A 22,453-nucleotide genomic window follows, 5' to 3' on the forward strand; every position below is an offset into this window, starting at 1 on the left:
AATGGCCTTTTATTTCTAAATTATGATAGTTTCAAAGTACAAATCATGAAAAATTATTTAAAAAAAAAAGTAAAATCTTTTTTTTTTTTTTTATAAATTCTTGACTCCTTTAATAATGTATTTTTTTTTCTTTTTTTAAAATCACACTGGACGTTCTTAAAGGGAAAAAAAGTGTTTTCAATGATGAACCTGACGGTTTGAATATCGGTTATAAATATGGTTGAAATAAAGCATTTTCCAAACTCTGTGCAAACCCCTTTAGATGTAGGAGAGTTGACCAGATCTAAGATTTTCAACAGACTACATTTGAAATTGCCTCTTGAAAATTGCTAAGAAAATTCCTGTGTTTTCGTCTCGGTCGGGATCCATGAGAAGCAGAATGCATGACCAGCAAAGCTGGCACGCACGTGTCGGTGTCAAATTATGTAATAATGTAAACATAATGAATGGCAACTGCAGAAAGCAAAAGCCGAATACTGGACATTTTTGGGCGATCTCGAAATCCCGATCGGACATGTCCGGGAAAAAGAGGACGTATGGTCATTCTAACTAACCCCCTCACAAAAACATGATAAATAAAGATGAATAACCCAACTCACCTTCAATTCCAGACCAGCAACACATTTCTAGAAAAAAACATGAATAAATCCATTCAGATCATATGAACGTGACAATATTCTGTTACAAATATTAACATCATTTAAAAATGTTTTGCACGTGATCATGAATTTTTTGAAGAACTCACCAACTTGTTGTACTCATTAACATGAAGCTGCAGAATGCCAAGCAGGAAGGTGAAGATGCTGTCCATATTCTGCGTAAGGGTTTGCTGGATATCTCGCCGTCTTTGAGTGGGTAATGTCTGAAATGTGATCACGTCCTCAGCTAACCGCAGCAGGACAAGCATTACAAGTTCTGTCTGAGCATCCTAAAGAGAATTACAATGTGATTGTTTATTCAAATAGACAATGATTACTTTACTTGTCATTATTTACTTAATCTTTACTTGATCTGCACGCAAAATGCACATCAAGTAGCAGATCAACAGAATGTTCTCACACTGACTCCTGAAGATTTCTGTAGAGTTTAGTTTCAACCACGTGTGTCAAATTTGACAAATTATAAAAGATTTTGCCAATAACAATAATTAAAGAACATTTTGTTGGCTGGATTAGGCCTGTCGTGTCCATCTGATTCCCAAAGCTTTTAATTTTCTTCATATTCTGTGCAATAGTCAATGGGAGCTTATGGAATAAAAAATAAAAATGTTAATTGCAACTTTTATCTCACAATTCTGACTTTTTTCTCACATTGCATGTTCTCCAATACTGTAAGTGAATTAAAGATTATTATTATTATTATTAGTGTCATTTTTTACAATTATTTTCCTGGTTTGCCTTAATAAGATGCTATTTGCTCAGCCCTAGTTTCTCTTTAATTAGCTGCTCATTGATTTGTATACGTCATCTAATAAATTAACCAATCATTACAGCTGTGTGCTAATGTACGTTTATTTTCCTTTGTTTCTATTGTTTATTTTTTGATTGCGTAATCTAAACAATATTTATTTTGATTCACTTGAAGCTTCTTTCTCACCTGTCCTTCCTTCACAATTGCTCAATCTCCCTATTCCCTCCCTTTCCTCCATTCACTCAAACTGGTTATATGCAAAATACAGTGTTCTACGTGAAAGCAAGTGGATTTTCATGCTGATGTTGGATCATTTGAAAAGTCTCAGAGCAACTGGTACAATGGTTTCATGCCTATAGATCGAGAATCAATCATAAAATTTGAGTGTTTAGACGTACTTTGCCCACTACAGAGGGGATTCCCTTCCCAGGTTCTTTCATCCAAATGACCTTCTGTTCCCTGACAGGGTGCAAACTCAAACTAAGATCCTATTTAATACAAATTCTAATTATCTCACACTAAATTTTGAGAATGTTTTTATCAGTTTTTCATTTATTATTTTCAAATTGATTAATCACGTAATTGGCATAGTACATGTTTTACCTGACTAATAATTTGTAGGTCTTGATTTTTTCTTTGATTTTCTGGGACTTCATTATGAGAAAGTTCTGAGGATTCTGATGTTCCTGCAATTGTCTGAGCAGCATTAGAACATTACTGATGCACATGAATGAGAGAAACAGCTGGCACATCACTGAGACTGTCAGTCATCCTAGCATTAGACTGTCAGTCATCCTAGCAGTATGTACTAAGCAAAATTATCATTCTCATAAAGATAATTGAGTCTCAATTATCAAGACTTATAAATAGGTCTTAATGTGGCAGCAGCCTAACTTTCCGACTGCTGTCTGTGTCAATTTCTATAGCATTACTACTACCTCAGTGTTTCCTATTAATTACCTGCCTGTCACCGTGATTTTGTTAAGCAAGATATCTTTTCCTGGAACAAGTACAGGTATTTTGAAATGTAGGCCTAGTCCTAACCTTATCCCAACCCCTAAACAATTTTTTCAAAGTAAAATTGAAAGTGCAATAAGACATTGTGCCCTTACCAAATCACAAACAACTGCAATTTAATTAAATAAGTATAGGCATTTTGTGCTGATTGTTTAAAAACGAAGTGCATGGTTTGCTCATGTGATCATCTCGTGATCCGGTGTAAACAGTGCATGAATGTAGTGAACTCCATCTCTGCATGTGTTTTTTTACATTTGCATAATTTTCAGATTTACTTTTGCTTCCGAATTAGCGATTTAAAAGCAAGGTGCAAAAGAGGGACCCTGTTTTTTAATAAACGTTTTATAAACCATTCTTCTTGTTTTATCAGGCAATTAAATAAGCCCAATTCTGGGGTTTGGATGTGCACACCTACTTTGTTTTTGGAACTAAACTCTGACAGGAAGGCATAACTTCAGGAGCAGGATGAAGCAGACCTGTCCTACAACATCAAGCCAAAACTCTTGATACCCCCATAGCAGCCAGGGCCTCCATCTCATTCAGCATATCGGGCCAGTGCTGCGGCCACTCTCTCTTGATCATCTCAACTACTATGCGTGAGAGTGCATCCTTAACATGACATTCCTCTTGCAGAATTGGATGTGTACCCTAAAACAGAACATTAAGCCATGTAAATAAATCAGAAATCTTCATAAAGCATGCAATAAGATAATTGAGTAGAGACACTTCAAAATGCTCACATCTGACAACAGGCCCATAGTGCAGTTCTTCAGCCGGAGCTTTTCTTGTGGTGCCATATTATTCCACTGAAACCTGTTCACAGAAGAATGTGTTCAGTTTAGTGTTCAATGTTCACATCCACCCATTTTGGGATATTGCATTAAAAAAAAAACCTGAATGGAAAAGAATGTGCATAAAAAACTCACACGCTCAACTGAGGCGGATTTTTTTTTTTTTTTATCTAATAAGACGACATGTATAAACTATGAAGGAAAACAGAGAATGTGATTGGATAACAGGACTAACCAGCTAACCAATCACACCGCGCAGCATCTCAAATGTTGGTTTGGTGGTTCTGAAACACCCGGGCAAAAGTCAGTCATTAGAATGCAGTGTTTCCCATACATAGATTTATTTGTGGCGCCCCGCCACAATATCAAAATTGACAGCCACAAATAGATTTTAGTGCTTCCCATTCATTAACTAGACTGTGGCGTAATATCCCATTCATTATCTAACTTCTCATAATATCATAAAAGGTCTTTAAAGTCGTGTTTTGCGCCATTGCTGTCAAACAAACCAAATCGAAAGCCTTTGTGTCCTTAATCAAAGGACTGTGTTTGCGCTGCATCTCAATTCACAGTGAATGAATGCAGTGAACTCTATCTGTTCATGTGCTGAGTTTAGCGTGCATTTGGGATCACAGTTATGCATTACTTTCACATTTGCATAGTTGATGATTACAGAATTTCGCTTCGACTTTTTCGCGTTTGTAAACTTTGTAAACTTATTTTCCGTCAAACTAAAAGCTCACAGGTTTCTCTCATGCATGTAAAGAAATTAGGACAATTTATTGTTCAGTGCATTTGTTTTACAATATATGGCTATTACTGTCATAGGAATAATATTATAACAACATCATTATTATTATGTAGTGTAATGTTGACAGACACTATATCACAACTAAAAAGAGGTTTGAGTCCCCCTTAAAGTTCGTCAATGCACTGACTTTTTTCTGTGTCAATTTGCACACTGAATATGGGTTGGAGCTCTTAATTTTGAACTCTAAAAGTGCACCAGATTGATGAATTTAACTTTAAAATGTAAAAAAAAAAATTCTTACGGGGGGCCCCGGACCCCACTAGAGGGACAGAGGTACACCTACAACAGATTCACAAAATCCTGTGGGAAACTCTGGAATGGTTTGGTTATATTTCCTGCCAAGGAGCGTATCGCTAGGGGTGTGCCGGTTTCAGAATTGGTGATGACGGTTATGACGTGGGTGTTGTATGACATGTCTGTTATAGGACAACTTAGTTTGAATAAAATTAATATTTGTGTAGTGTTCAATGTTGTTATCAATAGAGATACGCGGATGGGGTATTAGTTAATCCGCAACCGCATCACAAAACTCATCATCCGCACTAACGTTTTTTGACCAGATTTCAAAGCCGCACCCACCCGCCATCCGCTGATTGTTTTGCGGTCTATGGACGATGCAATGCTCTGCTGATGCGAGCCGCAAGAAAGCCCTTGTCTGTTCTAGAAAGGATGCAGCAGCAAAGATATTTAATGCTAATGTATGAGGCATAGGCCTACGCTGAGTTTCATTCATTTACGATGAGATGCACTCTAGTTCAACTTCACAATGCAATGCAAGTGAACGCGGCGCATCGGAGCCTTCATGTCACGGTTATTATATTGTCTCCTATTTGCTTTTTATTTATTAAATACATGCAATTGGTTGATGAAACATTTATTAAAATTAAGATACAATTTGTACAAAACGAAATTCGCTTTAAAGAAAGGCTTTCTACAAAGCAAAACTTAATGAAGTGGTAAAAATCATGTCTCCCGATTGCAAATGTTCATTGCTAATGTTTATTATTGCAAATGTTTTTCATTTGTTTAATAAATCTCATAATGATGACAAATCACTACATCATAGCTTTTATTTCTATCTCAAATGATTGGTCAAGAAGTACTTGGCAAAGAATCAAATACAGTTGGAAACGACAAAGACCATTAATAACACAGACTGTTAACAATTGTTTTTAATTAGTATTTAAACATTCTCTATGATAGAAAATGTTTGTAAAAAATATTTTAATAACGGTTTTGGCGGTTATAGAGTTGTAATGACGGTGTTCAACTATAACCGTCGGTCTCACGGTTATATACTAACCGTCACACCCCTACGTATCGCACAATTGCGTTTCCAAAAAACAGCATCCGACCGCAAGATAACATGACAGCGTTTATTGCATTTCGCCTGCAAGTTATTTATGACATACAAAAAAAAAGCCACAGCGGCTTCGATTGCCCAGGAAGTGACGATTTTATTCTCTTGAACACATGGGGTAGAAATAGTGCTTTATTCTAGGGCTGTAGTCAACCAAAGAAATGCTTAGTCGACCAAAGTCAGGTCCTGCGCAACGATTAGTCGACTTAAAAAAAAAAAACGCGATGTTTTGCATTTTGATTGAACATTTATTAAACAATTGTCATAGAGCATTTATAAAACAACGGAAAAAAAATCAATAATACATAAAACCATAATAATAATAACAGGCCTACAATTCTTTGAAAATTAAGTGATTTTTTTAACTGCAAAGTGAAGAGCTCTGTCCTACGTCTATAGTGACAGTCACAATCGCGCACCTGACCACACCACACGCTACAAAAAATATAAGTGCTAAAACTGCCAAATAACGAAAAATCCTAACAAAAGCTCTCGTTTAAACAGGCTGTATATTCTTCTTTACTTTCAAGTGGGTTAACTTTTGTCCAGCTGATCTAGGCGTTTTAAAACAAACACACAAAAAACCCAAATAGCCTAAAAAACAATCCTAATAATAGGCTGTATAGAAGGAAGGCCTATGTTTATTTTCGTTTTGTTTTGTAATAAATAAGAAGCAAATACGGTATAACAGACAAAATCGGGCGCCCGCGCGGTAACATGCACGTTAACTGGAGCGCATCTTATCCTAACTTAACGAAACTAAGTGTATGCCTCACACAGACATGAGAAATACATCAAATACACAAAGCTTAAAAATGTCTTTAAACGAATTAATTAAAAAAGAAAAAAGAAATAGGCTGATTATGATCCACTATGTGCATTTCTCTCTGTAGGCTCGTTCACTACGGAGATGGCGATAGTCAACTTCATATTTGCAGCCGACAGAAAACTCTAGTTTATTAATAAAAATCAATGCACTCCTCACCGGATTTACAAATTCACATCTAGCTTGTTGCACGCACACATATGTCGAAATAACATTATTATTAATAATAGCCTACATCTTTTAAAATATTTGATTGAATGCTGAATGTTGCGCTTGTTCAATTAAATAATTTAAACAATTTAATAACTCCGCTTCGCGTCGCGACCGCATTACCACATCGGGTGTGCATTATTTTTCTAATAATTCAACGGCCTGTCGTCAATTATTCCTTACCTGTTCCGTTACCTTCAACCCCGTTTTGAGTCGCGGATCCACCCTTCCCTTTGCGCTCCGGGACCTCCCAGTTTACAAATTAAGCACTGGTTCTAACTGAATGAATACAGCAAAACTACCTATATTCGTTACTGAGCGTGAAGCAGCAGTGCAGCCAGCCACAGGTGCGGTTCCCGAGTGTTCTACGTGATGCGCTAACTGTGGCGCTGTTACAAAATAGCATGAATTAAAGCATTTAAAGTTGGGGATAAAACATAGGCTAATTATATTTAGAATACAGTAATATATAACTGCTTATAAAGGAATAAATATCAAGTAGTAAATCAATGAAAATTTCTTTACTGGTGAAAAAAAAAAAAAAAAAATTATGCAACTGGTCGACCAATGAGAATGTCAGTCGACCAAGACGGCATCGACCGATTAGGCCATCCTTAAAAATATTCTTGTTTGCCGTAACCCGACCGACCCTGTCAATTTAGTACCGACCCAATTATTTATTTATTTTCCCTTTTAGTCCGACCGACTTGCCGGTTGTAAACTTGCGTTAAGACCGACCAATTTTTTTTTAACTCTTTAAACAACTAATACAAATGCAATAAAATAATATTAGTTATTAAGTATTGTGAATATAAATTGCTTAGACGTATACAAACATAAGCTACGTTCTTTCTTTTAAATAAAAACTCGTGGCGCGTCATTATGTTTACACCAGGTTTACGCATGTCACACTACGGCCTGCAGGCTAAGATCGCTCCGTTTCATTCACTGTCAATGGTTCGCGCTTGGTAATGATGGCTGCGGCTTTACTCTAAAGATTATTTCATTTTTATATGTTGTTGATTATGGTTTATTAAAAAATAAACATGTGAAAGCGTGTTATATAGGCTACATGTCATGTTTTAGTCAGTAATGACGACGCTACTGCAACACGCATCGCCGCAGATGAGAAGCTAAGCATCAACGTGCTATCGCAAATCAAAGTGAAAGTAAGTCGCAGACGCTTAACACACGATCATCTTCATTAAATGTAAAGAAACGAAATGATCTTACCAGGGCTGTTTCCGCTTTCTCTTATTGCGGGCTTTGATTCAGAAATTTTAGCTGTTGACCAATAAAATAATAACTGTTGCTTTCGGTGCACTGCATTAAATCTGCATATAGCGGGAATTGAAGATCGGTTATATCCGCAAAAAAACAACAACACACATCTATGTAACCAGGTGTAAATAATTGAATCGTTTTGATCAATCAGATTGCAATCCGATCTGAGAAAACGCAAAGTGGCCTGGTGTAAACAGCCCCTAGACATCGGTGAAAAATGTTCTCTCAAGACCCCCCCGACCCCGATTTTTTTTTTATTATTAAAAAAATATACTTTTTTATATTATTTTTTATATATATAAAAAAATATAGACCTACCTACCGACCCTTTTTTTCTTTTTTTTTGCTGTTACTGCAAACCAAAATATTTTTAAGGATGGCCTTAGTAGACTAAACGACTAAAGGTGACAGCCCTACTTTATTCGCAATTGTTTTACATGCTACATTAATTTTGCACAAAAATTTAATTCTCAACTTGGGATGGAAACATAGGCTAGCTATTGATGTACACACACAAAAGTGTTTTAGGCACTTACTTGACTACATGCTCCAGTATCTGCAGCCCAAAGTGTCTGACCACTGCCGTCTGTGATTTCTCCGCTAACTGAAGTCCACATTCAACGCAGAAGGGACTTTTCTCTTTGAAATCTTCAATAAACTATATAAAAAAATAAAAAAATAAAAAAAAACGATTAAAACATTTAACAACAAGATCTAGTAGATAAGCATGTACCTCAGTTTTGGGGTGACTGTTCAATACAGCAGAGAACAGAAAATCTGCCTTAAATGATGTTTTATAAACAAAGTTCTTAGCACAGTCATATGCAATTAAAGGGTTAGCCTACTTCACCCAAAAATGAAAATTCTGTCATCATTTACTCACCCTCATGTCGTTCCAAACCCGCAAGACTTTCGTTCATCTTCAGAACACAAATGATATTTTAATGAAATCTGAGTGATTTCTGTCCCTCCACTGGCAGCTACGCAACTACCACTTAGCCTAAATTAAATCTGTTCATCATATAAAGCGATCGTGTCTCTTCAGAAAATTTGGACAAAACCGCTCAATTCATTTATGGATTAGGTTTGCAATCGATTTAAGAACTTTGAAGCATCTTTTGAAGCATCAAAGTGGTAGTTGCGTAACTGTCAATGGAGGAACAGAGATCTCACAGATTTCATTAAAATATCATCATTTGTGTTCTGAAGATGAGCGAAAGTGGGACATGAGGAACGACATGAGGTGAGTAGACCCTTTAACTATAATACTTTAACTATAATATTTCAATATATGGATACTATCAATATAACTTTTTTAATAATAATATGTCAATTTAAATAAGTTTAAGTGATCCTGTGACCACCTTGTAAGTTTGCTGAGGCCCCCTATTGGGCCCCGGTCCCCTGGTTGAGAACCCCTGGTCTTGTGTAACGTGTTGATCCGCAGACAGCAATGTTTGTTTTAATTAATTATTTATAAGTTTTGGTGTTGCAATGACAATAATATTCATCCATGTCATTGTGTGTAACGTTATCCGTTCTGCTGCATCCCTTGATGCATGATCAAGTGAATGTGCATCCAATATTTTATGTATGCTATGAGAGATACTCATTGACACAATGTCGCCTAGTGCAACCTTCTTTATGCTTCTAGGTTGATATCGATAAGGTTAGTATTATAAAGCAACACATAAGAATATAAACATAAACAAAATAAGTTTACGACTTGATCGTTTGAATAAACATGAATGAAATGAAAACGGGATTTTCCAAAAAAAATATTCAAGTGTGACCTCCATAATATGGATTTACGTATCAATACATACATAATAACCTTTTATTGTATTTGATAGAGGATAATTCACCTTAAGGGCCTCCAGGCGGTATGTCTGACTGGATTCTGCCTCCATCATCACATTCACAGCCTTTATAAGCTCATCGCACAAAGCACGTATCGGTTCGGCCATGGCTTTAAGCACGTCCAGCAGACGGAATGTAAAACACCAGTCGACTAGTAAAATGTTACTGCACGCTTCGCTCGCTACTCAGTTCAGCCTCTGTAGATGTGCATTAAACAAAACGTGGTAGGTCTCTGCTGTCTGTGGACCGCCTTAATCAAGATGGCGGAAGTTCCGTGCCTTCTGGGGATTGTAGTTTTTTAATGTTATTGACAAGCGCCACGTTAGTTTTACATTGGCTGTTCGCTGAATATGCGTTTTTCTGTCTCTCTTCTATTGAAGCGACATTCTTACAAATATATAAATGCCACTGTTAGTTTAAATAATATTCAACAATTGTATATCGTTTTTCACATTATATATGTCTGGAGGTCTCATAAATTAACCGCATATAAGGTAGTCTTGCCTCACAGACCTGAAAAATATATCTATATTGAAATTGTCTACTTTTAAACAAACAATTCAAAACGAAAGAAAACAGATCTGCTGTCTGCTTATGTAATCTGTTTGAAATGTGCATTTCTCTCTGGCGTGTTCACTGCTGCGAAGATCGCGAGTCAGCATATTGTCAACCTCATCTTTGCAGCCGACTGTAAAACCCAACAAGTTAACTCAACTCAAACCGATTGAGGAAACTGATTGCGGCAAACCATTTAAGTTTAAAAATAAATACGAGTATTGTGAACTTATTGATGACTCAATATATATAAGTTCACAATACTCATATGTATTTATTTCTAGCGCGCCCTCAGATCACGTGGCCTAACTTGTGTTGAGTTGAGTTCATTCATGTGAAGTGCTTAAGAGCGGCTCGTACGTTGATAGGTTGAAACGTATTTTTTTACAGTCTATGGAAGCGACACGTCTAGTGGGGACAGAACAATGACTTTTATTTGATTTGATTTTTTATTATTTTAACGTTTTTAGGCCTATATATCATTTACATTAATTATCACAATGTATTCATGTTCATATGAATGTTAATTAATTATTAGTTAATTAATATACATCATTTATTTTACATTATTATTGTTAATTTTAATGTTTTTATAGCCTATATATACTATACATGAATTATTATACTTTATTTATTAATAATAATTCAATTTAATAATAATGTTCATTATCATACTTTTTTTTTGCCATTTTTATTGTTGATTTTAATGTTTGTTTTTGAAAGCAACATGCCTCCATCCCCTACCGTCAAGAGTCAGATCTGACCATGGTGGTGAAAACATCCTTGTGGCTTTATTCATGCATCTAGTTCAAGGACTTGAACACAGAGGTTTCATAACCAGACAATCAGTTCACAATCAGAGAATTGAACGCCTTACTTGATTCTGGTGTTTTGAACCATTTTAAGCCTGGAGACCTGGGGCCTGTACCATGAAGCCGGTTTAGGTGGCTAGCCAGCTATGTTTCAGTTTAGTTTCCGCCAACCCTTGGTTTTAGGTACTATGAAAGTAGCTTGGCTTTTTTTGCAAGTGGTACATACTTGCACAGTGACGCACAGAAGCTAGGGGAAAACACGGTTTGTCGAGCCATTTGCAAGGTGGTCCTCGCTCTGCAGGAGTACATGAATAGTTTCATTATTAGTGTTCCCTGGACATTTATCGACCATGTCCATAAAAGAGGGCTTTTATAAAATTGCCGGTAAGATACAGTATATTGATAGGGTGACATCACATGAACACATAAAAAAAAAAAAGCAAATTTCACAAATGTACTATACAATATAATACATGTTAAGAATTATTTTAAATATGTTTTATTATTATTCTGTTAATCTTATGATAGGATTCCCTAGAGTCAAGGGCGTAGATTTGGTTTGAACATTGGGGGGGTTGTAATGTTTAATATAGTTAAAAAAAAATTGTTCTGCATATTTTTCATATGATCATGGTATAAATATTGGGGGGGTTATCTCCCCCCCAACCCCCCCACAAATTACGGCCCTGCCTAGAGTCATTGCAATATGTATGCAGTCTATTGCTCCAATCTCCACTGCTCTAGGGGAACATGAGGCAGATTATGTTAATATGAAGTCCTATCACAGTCTTAATGTTCAGGTAGAGATGATGTGAATATGTGAGATGATTATTTTCTGTGAGACGAATCTTTAAATTAATAGTAACATTAACAGATATAACAATGATCTACTAAACATTTCATCTGCAGACGACTTGTGGTCATGAACATATGATCACAAGTTTGGATGCCAAATGGCCTGGCTTCAGTGCTTGACTCACGAATTTTCCGTGAGTCTGTGTTGTGTCAGTGCTTTGAGGAAAGCAAGTTAAATTTGGTACAGTACAAAACACTGTTAATTTGAACTGAGATAGAAAAACCTACACAATAACCCCCTATCATGACCCTCAGACAGGGCCACAGCACCGCTTCAATGTGGCCCTCAGTAAAACCAGAGAAAAGATAGAGATGACCTTTGGCATCCTAAAGGCACGTTTCAACTGTGTTCGACGCTTAAAGGTGCCTTGTGTAATGTCCGCCAAAAAATCAATTCATACTCCACATTCCATACCAGATGGGGGCAGTATACCTCCAGAAAGTGAGTTGGTCTACTCTAGAGTAACAACCGAGAAACGGCATAGTCTCTATGCTCCGCCCTACCTTCACAACGACCCTAGAGCCGATGCCGAGCCAACTCCTAATAGAGGACGTTTTGACTCCAGAGGAACGTTGATGTCAAGTGATTTTGAAATATGACATCTTCAAGCTACTCCCCTTCACCTTTACCAGTGAATATGTTCATATTCGTTTTGTTCATATTACATTTTTATTAGTTTGAATTACATTAATTTGACAGACAGCATTCGCTGATGTTGACCAAGCTAGCGGCAATGTAATCAGAGCTGCCAACTCTCACGCATTCACCGTGAGACACACGCAATTGACACTTTTCACACGCTCTCACGCCACACATAAATTTTCTCACGCACAGAAAAATCGCGAAGCAAAGAGGACACGGAGACCGACAGACTAGACAGAGCAGGTTAGTTCTGTTCCTTTTTTTATCAGATTTTATTTGCGATTCCGGGCGCATTTTTTTCCCCTGCAGCGTGTGGTTGTGGTGGTGGTAAGGGTCTCTTGCCAAGGGCTTCAGCCATTCTTCCGCTCTCTTCCCTGAACTGAAATGTAGTAGTGGGCTGTACTTTCCACACGATTGACATCAGGTTCAAGTACGCCCACAAGCCGTGCGAGTTATTCGTGTATTGCAGTTTGGCTGGTGGTTATGTTGCCTGCATAACGCCTCCCATGGCCGAAACTGGTATTATGACACCTGTCGGGCTGTGGCTAGTAATTTAGCATGCTAATTTAGGTTGATACCTCTGCAGCACTATAACTTGTAATTTTTTTAATGACATTATCGCCCTTATTTCTTCTCATTCTTTTGATGCGTGTAGCTCATTTTTTGGATATTTTTTATTTTTACCTCAATTCTTACACATGGCACCTTTAAGAGTCACCAGAGCGGGCAACACAGATAGTGGCTGCATGTGCCATTCTGCACAATATAGCCACCATAGAAAGGAGCGAGAAACACCACAAAACCAGCTTCTCCCCAATGAAACTGACCCGATCACACTTGACCACCCAGCTGGTGCAGATGCAATCACCATACAGTATTACACTTAATAAAAGCACATTGAAACTGCAGATAGGTCTCAAACTGTTTTATTGGTTTTGTGGGATGAGAGGGAGAAGAGAGCAAGAGAAAGTTGCATTAATAAATATTCATACTAAAGTGTTACTTGGTTAAATAAGTTCACATACTGAGATCAGTTTTATCCAGCTGTTTGATCTCCAATTTTTTTTCTTTCTTTTTTTTTTGGGAGCCTCCTCAGCTCACAGTCCAGCTCCTTTAGTGAACAGTCTAGTTAAAGTCTCCTTTTGTACAGGGCCCTGACTGAGTCTGTTTCCACCTGAAACATAATTCCACCACAAACATGATCATTACAAGTTTTCTGGAGGCTCATCAAATCACAAAAAGTTCCTTGACTTCCTACAAACACAGGACTGACTGTAATTTATGTCAAGGGTTTAAATCCTTACCTTGTTCACATTTCTTCTGAAGCCCATTGACGTAGAGGCCTCAGTTTCTGGGGCAAAAATCCTACAATAAAAGAGATGTGTAAGGGCCAGTCCCTTTTTTATGCCACACATTCAAATATTTGCCATAATAAAAAGCCCAGTGCATTCACATCAGCAACTGTCGGAGAACACACAGTGTCTTCATCATTTCCTCCACCCTAATAAATAAAAATAGGCCAATGTAAAGCATAACTGTTGTAAAGCAGGTTATGTTTGGTGTTCTGTCTGCTGCATACTGACCTCTGTGTGGGAGACTGTGTACATGTGTGCTGGCTTCAACAGGGACACTGTATTTCCCTCTACTGCAGAACATACAGTCAGCCATATTTAAAACTTAAAAGTAGTAATGTATTGCACACGTACCCAGTGTTACTTGCTTAGAGGAGCCAGCACCAGGGTCAGACTGTATAGCACCTGTAATCCCATCCATAATCCCATCCCAATCCACACTTTTATGTAAAGTGGTACACCGGCTTCAAAGCATCTCCCCTAATGCACCTAATATTGTGATGGGAGATTTTAATTACTGTAAAATGAAGACATCACTTACACATTTTGAACAATATGTGGACTGTCCTACCAGATATGGAAAATGTTTGGATCTTTGTTATGGGTCTATTAAGGGGGCATATAAGTCGTCATTAAGAGCCCCTTTGGGCAAGTCTGACCATCATGTTGTTTATCTAGCCCCTACTTATAAACCTTATAAAAAAGGGAAAAAACAGAGAAGAAATTAGTTCCTGTTTGGTCTGAAGACTCAATTCAAGAGTTGATGGGATGCTTTGAATGTACTGATTGGGACTTGTTCAAATCCGAATGTACTGACTTAGACGATCTTACTGAAACTGTGACTAGCTATATTGAATTTTGTGAAGACTTGGTAATTCATAAAAAAGCATGTATAGTTTTTCCAGACAAAAAGCCTTGGATTACTAAACAAGTTAAAAATTCTATTAACTTAAGGAATATTTATTTTAAACAAGGCGATAGTATTCGGTACAAAGAGGCCAATAAACAAAATGAGGTGAAATTAGCAAAATTGCGGTACAAGGAAAAGATAGAAACTATGTTTACAAATGGAAAGTCTCATGTAGCTTGGGGGGAGTGAAGTCTATTATCGGAACTAAACAGAAGAGAAAATGTATTAGTTTTGGAGGGAAATCTGATTATGAATTAGCAGATGCTTTTAATTCGTTTTATGTACGTTTTGACAATCATGATTTTTCAAGAGAATTGTCTGAATATAGGGGAAATTCTGTGACTCAGAACACTCCTGTTAAAATTCAAATTAAAGCAGCACTCAGTAGCTTCGGGATTTCTTCGCTGTATTCTCGCTTTTTGCTCGCAGGTTTCTCTCTAGAGCTCCCCCCACAGCTTCGGAATAGATATTTGACAACACTGTTGTAAAAACTCTTTGGTGATTCTCAGACACCAGAGGCTAGTAGATCAACGACATCAAAGCAGATGGGACATTCTTTAAAACGTCTTCTTCCTTTGGGTTCGGACAGCGTGAGGGAGCGCAATAATGACAGTATTTGAGCAGATTTCTTTTGGCCGTAAAGCAATTGTTTACATCGCGAGACCTGATATCACGCGATACTTCCTGCCGCGGCTGCCGGCGGCCCACCGTCTCAAAGTTGCAAGTGCGAATTTTCCGCTCACGGGCACCAGGGGGGTGCGAAACGACCACCATTCAACCCGAAATAAGTAATATAACCATTCCAATGACTCCGAAGCTGTTCAGTTAAGGTAAAAAAGTTACTTAGTTCACCTTTAATGAGGCTGATGTACGTAGCTGTTTTAGTCAGGTCAAGGTTAGAAAGAGTCCAGGGCCTGACCACATTGGTGGTAGGTTGTTGAAAAACTGTGCAGAGCAGCTTTCAGGGATTTATTCATTTATTTTTAATGAATCATTAACATTTTTTAAGGTCCCTCGTTTATGGAAAGATGCCATTGTGGTACCAATTGCGGAAAAAAAAGAAATTCTTCTTCTCTTAAAGACTTCAGGCCTGTTGCATTAACCTCCTTGATTATGAAATCTTTTGAAAAAATAGTAAGGAAGGAGATTTTAACCCTAACACAGCCAGCACTTGATCCTATGCAGTTTGCATATAGATCTGGTAGAGGAGTTGATGATGCCACTTGTACTTTGTTGAATATGGTTTTAGGACATTTAGAAGGCAAGAAAAGTCATGCACGTTTGCTTTTTATAGATTTTTCTTCTGCTTTCAATTGTGTTCAGCCTCACATTTTGGCAAAGAAATTGATTGATACTTTTAAACTAGATCTAAATACTGTGTGCTGGTTGGTGGATTTTTTAACTAATAGATCCCAAAGAGTACGGGTCAATGGAGTGGTGTCGAATATTTTGATGTCCTCCACGGGTACGCCACAAGGTTGCGTTTTGTCTCCTCTTTTGTTTTCTTTATACACCGATGATTGTCGTAGTGTTTTTAATGGGAGACACATTGTTAAATTTGCGGACGACTCTGTGATTGTGTCTCTTCTCACTGAGTCTGAGCCAGATGTTGGGCCAGTGATCAATAATTTTATTCAATGGTGTGATGATTAATTTTTAAATATTAATGCTTCAAAAACAAAAGAGATGCTTATTGACTTCCGTAAGAAGAGCTCTGCACCTGTGTTGCCTTCTATCATAAAGGGACAGCAGGTAGAAGTAGTCAAACAATACAAATATTTAGGGACTATAATTGACGATAAACTACAATTTGAGGAAAACACTGATATAATTAGAGGAAAAGCTCTTCAGCGTATGCATTTTTTAAGGAAACTTCGACTTTTTAACATGGATGTTTCTTTTATGAAAATGTTTTATACATGCTTCATTGAAGCCATTTTAAGTTTTTCCATCGTCTGCTGGTATGGTAACCTTAATTTAAAGAACAGGAGGAAGCTGACAAGCATTGTGACAATGTGCAGTAAGATAGTGAGGACCGAGTTAAGGACTATCTCACAGATTTATGAGTGCAGGACAATTAGGAAGGGCCAGGTAGTGCTTTCTGATGTTACTCATCCATTGTGTGCTGAATTTCAACTCCTTCCTTCAGGGCGGAGATTTAGACTCCCCTTGTGTAAATCAAATAGATATAGAAATTCATTCATATCGGCGGCAATTAAGTTTTTAAATGATTTTTTGTAATTCAAGGTAATTGATGTGTTGTGTTGTGTTGTGTTGTTAATATGTGTATGTGTATACTACTGTTCCTATTGCTGTCTACACAAAGAATTGCCTTTAAGGACAATAAAGTTTAACTAAAATCTAATCGGCCGTCCCTTATTGCCTACTCAGAGCCAGCTCCTCCGCCACAGTGTATTCTGGTTTTCTGAATTTAACTCTTTATTTCTGTTTGCTGCAAACAAGTGTTTGTGATAAAATGTTCACAAAAGTAATAAAAGGTTGTGGTAAATACTCACCACTTTGAATTATATTTTTATATTTTGTCTTTATCTGCTGCCAAAAACATTTGGAGTTGCATCTAAAAATCTAAAAATCAATGAATATTAATCTTTCTTAGTACATACATGCACATTTTTTATATATTATAAAAATAGACTATAGGCTATATTACACATATAGGCTACAAATACATAATTTTACATAAATATAGAACGTATTTGTTTAACTTACACATTAACAATCAGCAATCTTTCTCCAACAGTCTTCTCTGGCTTTGGCAGCAGAGACCATATTGTTTCGAGCTTGAAATACATATTTAAATTCATCGTAATTCTGAATGATTATCTCTTGCTCCTCCGCGGAAAAATCGCGACCCGCGATTGGTTGTTCAGTGTCGACGTCACTCTTTTATGTGCTCTTTTATGTGGAGTAATCATAGCTTAAGGATCAAAGCCTGAGTTGACAGAGAAAGTTGATGAGCTGCATCATGGTAACAATAAAGCCTGATTGCATCGGTTTGGTTTTGTCAACTCAAAACTAATCCTGTAACCCCGAGTTTGTTCAGCTACCTTCATGGTACAGGCCCCTGATTTTGGCTACCAATGGATTCCTAATCCACAACATTCTGCCAGAAGGAGTCACAGTAAACATTCCCCCATTCCTCAGTCACGGCCAACTGACACACAGTGAAGCACATGCTACAAAGCTGATTGCACAGAACAGAATTCATGTAGAGAGGGCAAATGGCCGTTTAAAAGATTTTAAAATTCTGAGATTTATTCCATCTCACTTGCGGCACTTTGCAGATAAACTGGTTCAGGTAGCCTATGCTGTGCACTAGTGAACCTCCAAAGTCCTCTCATAAAAGAAGTGGCAACAGAATAGTGCAAAAACGCTCCTGCTCTCCATCCAGCCATTAGCAAGAAGTGAAGCAGTCACACGCTTTGACCTAAGGACAGCTCCAAAGTTGCTGGCAGTCAGCCTTCCACGTCTAAATAAATGCCAGTTTGGATTGTTGCGCTGACCAGTTGTTGCCACCTGAATAGCCCTCCGTTCCTCCTCTGACAAAGCCATACTGGCCAGGATAGCTTCAGACCCCTGATGACCCACAGACTCTACAATTCGAGGAACAGAATGTGCTTCCAAGGTGTGAGGATTCTCTTCAGGCTCAGGTGAGAGAAGCCAGGACATTCCTGAGAACCTGCCCCTGAGTCTGTTCCTCAGCCAATCACGATCCTCTGCTGTTGGCTCTCGTGTCAGTGGGTTATAAGGCTCATTCAGTGGAGGGAACAGCTCCTCTACAGAGTGTGTGCTCTTAGCTGCTTCCACTGACATGTGGTGTCTGTGCAGCTGAAATTGTGGATGGCAAAGATGGCCAAAGCAGCTGCATGGCTGCATTTGTATTGTCCACGTGGGCATTCACATTGTGTAGCAACAATGCCATCTTTCCCTGTAGAGACCTGACATGTGAATTATCAGTTTTTGCAATTAGTATATAGTTTGTTTTCAGTTTACTTATTTTATGAAAATAAAGATGTTTACTACAACAGTGAAAGATAATCTTTAAAGTTTATTTGGGGCACAATGATCAGGCATAATAATCTAATCACAAAGAAAATAATATTTATGATTTCAGTCTGTGTCATTCATGGTGGTGTTGGCCCATACTTTTTTTTCCAAACGACTGTTCCTGCAGCTTTGTGGGGGAAAAACAGAGCCTGCTGTCTTTGATGAAGTTGGAGACCACTCCTTCAAAGAAAAACTACTCAAGGTAATCTTTTAAGACCATAATCTCACAGACAGCATCTATTTTAAAACATCCCAAAAGTCAGCTGTTTTAGTAACTGCTTGTTTTAGATAAAGGAGGCAGAGACTGTAGAACTGGCAAACAATGCCATAAGTGAGGCAGAGGACAGCCTAAGCATAATGGGAGCACTTCGAACTGTCAGATTGTTGCAAGAAAGAGATCTCTTGGTCCAGTCGGCCTTGGGTTTCTACACCGATGGACGTACGCGTGCTGCATTGGCACAGTAAGTGATTACCCCCTAACATCAAGTATGCTGACTTTTATGCAAGTATTGTTAGGGGCCTCAGCACTAGGGATGAAACTATTACTTTTAAGTTAAGCAATATCTCATGTAGGGTTTTTACCTAATTTTACACACAGACACGCACACACACACACAGAGACCCAAGGAAGACTAGCTAGCTAGCTAATTCTGCTAGCTAATTCTGCTGCTACCTAACTTCCTACCTACTGCAACTTTACACACACACACACACACACACACACACACACACACACACACACACACACACACACACACACACACACACACACACAAAGACTAGCTAGCTATCTAATTCTGCCTAACTTTCCTAACACTGATGATTGTTGTTGTTTTTTGTCTTAACCTCAATATTCATAACGGTGCTCCCAGTATTCATATTGCTAGCCGATAGTATAAGGCTTATATGTAAAATATTCACACTACAATGAGAGAGCATTTAGAGGCAATGCTGGGACTTTTAAAAGTGATAATAACTAGCCTTTGATATAAGGATTTTATACACTCTTACGCACACACGCGCACACACACACACACAAAAACACACACACTGCACAGGTCAAATAGACCTATATTCAGTCTGTCCAATGGTTGATACAATACACACAAACACACACACAAAAACACACACACTGCACAGGTCAAATAGACCTATATTCAGTCTGTCCAATGATTGATACAACACACACACACACACACACACACACACACACACACACACACACACACACACACACACACAGAAACACATTGCACAGGTCAAATAGACCTATATTCAGTCTGTCCAATGGTTGATACAACACACACACACATACACACACACACACACACACACACACACACACAGAAACACACTGTACAGGGGCCTGTTTCAGAAAGGAGGTTCAACCAACTCTGAGTTAAAACTTGAACTCTGAGTGGACTTAACCTGAGATGAGAAACTCTGAGTTTTCGGTTACAGGACAGCTGAAATTAGTTAGTTCAATCAACTCTGAGTTGACTGACTCTTGAGTTAAGCGCGTGCACCACAACTATAAAAAGCCATTATCAATGGAGTGCAGATATTATGAGTCACCATGGTAACAGCCCCAGACAAAAAGAGGTATTTATCTTATTATTTAATATTTTCACCATTAGAACTGGATGTGCTTCTGCAAGCATATGGAGAGTATGAACACATATTATTATTATTTTTAAAATATTAGCTCCAGCAGCGAAGGACAGAGAGTTAGCAAGGGAGATATTAGTTGCTCGAGTCAATGCGTACGTTTACATTTTAATTACTGTTATACAGTGATGGGTGTAATTAATTACCAAGTAATCTAAATAGATACTGTAATTTAATTAAGGCATTTTAACTTCCTGCTCAGCTACTGATCTTCACTTTACTTCCTGCTCAGCTACTGTTCGAACGCTCTTGCTTACTGCTCCGCGCTTTGCTCTATCGCTTTTACATTTTATCTCCTATTTTTTTTATATTTTATTTCCTTTATTTTATTTCCTTTTATCACCTAATTTTAACTTCAGCAAATCAGCACAGTGCTCATACGACAAAGTTTGGATTACTACAAAAACGGAGAATTCTTTTACCCGACCAGCTTACATTCCGGGAAAGGAAAACATTTCCTCAAGGATAAGAGAAAATGCCTCTTCTGGTTCAAGAATCTACTTGCTGCACTAACTGCCACAGACTTTTACAAAGGATTGCTGTTCTTGAAACAAAGTTACTTACGCGACCACCAAACCAGACGGAGCACACAACAGAGCTTCGTCATGGACACCCTCAGCATACCGGTGAGTCCCATGAAACTAGTGCTCCTCTAGTTTCTCTAACTATAGACCGATCTCAAATCTTCCTTTCATAGGCAAGATCATTGAAAAAGTTGTCTTCAATCAGCTGAACAAATTCTCATGCTCGAATGGATACTTTGACAATTTTCAATCTGGTTTCCGATCGCATCACAGCACAGAGAAAGCACTCATGAAGATTTTCGCTTATTTTCATATTCGTTTAAATACTGATTCAGGCAAATTATCAGTGCTGGTACTACTCGACCTCAGTGCTGCATTTGACACTGTCGATCATAACATACTTCTTGACAGGCTGGAAAACTGGGTGGGGCTTTCTGGGATAGTCCTAAAATGGTTCAGGTCATACTTAGATGGGAGAGGTTATTATGTGAGCATAGGAGACCATAAGTCTGAGTGGACATCCATGACATGCGGAGTCCCTCAAGGCTCAATTCTTGCGCCACTACTGTTCAACCTGTATATGCTCCCAATGAGCCAAATAATGAGAAAGAACCAAATTGCTTACCACAGCTATGCAGACGACACACAGCTCTACTTAGCCCTATCGCCTAATGATTACAGCCCCATTGACTCCCTGTGCCAATGCATTGATGAAGTCAACAGTTGTATGTGTCAAAACTTTCTTCAGTTAAACAAAGACAAAAATGAAGTCATTGCGTTTGGAGACAAAGATGAAGTTCTCAAGGTGAACGCATACCTTCACTCTAGGGGTCAAACAACTAAACATCAAGTCAGGAATCTAGGTGTGACACAAGAGTCAGACCTTAGTTTCAGTAGTCATGTCAAAGCAATAACTAAATCAGCATACTATCATCTGAAAAATATTGCAAGAATTAGATGCTTTGTTTCCAGACAAGACTTAGAGAAACTTGTTCATGCTTCCATCACCAGCAGGGTGGATTATTGTAATGGACTCCTCACTGGCCTTCCCAAAAAGACCATAAGACAGTTGCAGCTCATACAGAACGCTGCCGCCACGATTCTGAGCAGAACCAGAAAATATGAACATATCACACCAGTCCTCAGGTCTTTACACTGGCTCCCAGTTAAATTTAGGATTGATTTTAAAGTGTTATTACTGGTATATAAATCATTCAAAGGCCTAGGACCTCAATATATTGCAGATATGCTCACTGAATATAAACCCAACAGATCACTCAGATCATTAGGATCATATCAGCTACAAATACCAAGGGTTCACTCTAAGCATGGCGAGTCTGCTTTTAGCTATTATGCCAGCCGCAGCTGGAACAGCTTCCAGAGGAGATCAGATGTGTTCCTACTGTAGTCACATTCAAATCCAGACTCAAAACACATCTGTTTAGCTATGCATTTACTGAATGAGCACTGAGCCACTGTTCGTCCGACTGTTTGTAC

At 38.1% G+C, this 22,453-nt stretch overlaps 1 protein-coding gene across 1 annotated transcript in view; it reads right to left on the reverse strand.

Annotated features, from left to right (window-relative positions):
* Positions 1-9,803, reverse strand: part of xpo5 (exportin 5) — a 47,099-nt gene extending 37,296 nt beyond the window's left edge. Inside the window, exons 1-6 of the mRNA XM_081350247.1 lie at positions 9,575-9,803; positions 8,246-8,367; positions 3,168-3,240; positions 2,938-3,075; positions 746-928; positions 600-626 (exon numbers count right to left, since the gene is read on the reverse strand). Coding sequence (XP_081206373.1) covers positions 600-626; positions 746-928; positions 2,938-3,075; positions 3,168-3,240; positions 8,246-8,367; positions 9,575-9,676 — 645 coding nt within the window. The 5' untranslated portion in view covers positions 9,677-9,803. The remainder of the gene's footprint in view (positions 1-599; positions 627-745; positions 929-2,937; positions 3,076-3,167; positions 3,241-8,245; positions 8,368-9,574) is intronic.
* Between the last annotated feature and the right edge of the window lie 12,650 nt (positions 9,804-22,453).

This window comes from Scardinius erythrophthalmus (assembly GCF_964197995.2).
Source record: "Scardinius erythrophthalmus genome assembly, chromosome: 21".
Classification (NCBI taxonomy): domain Eukaryota; kingdom Metazoa; phylum Chordata; class Actinopteri; order Cypriniformes; family Leuciscidae; genus Scardinius; species Scardinius erythrophthalmus.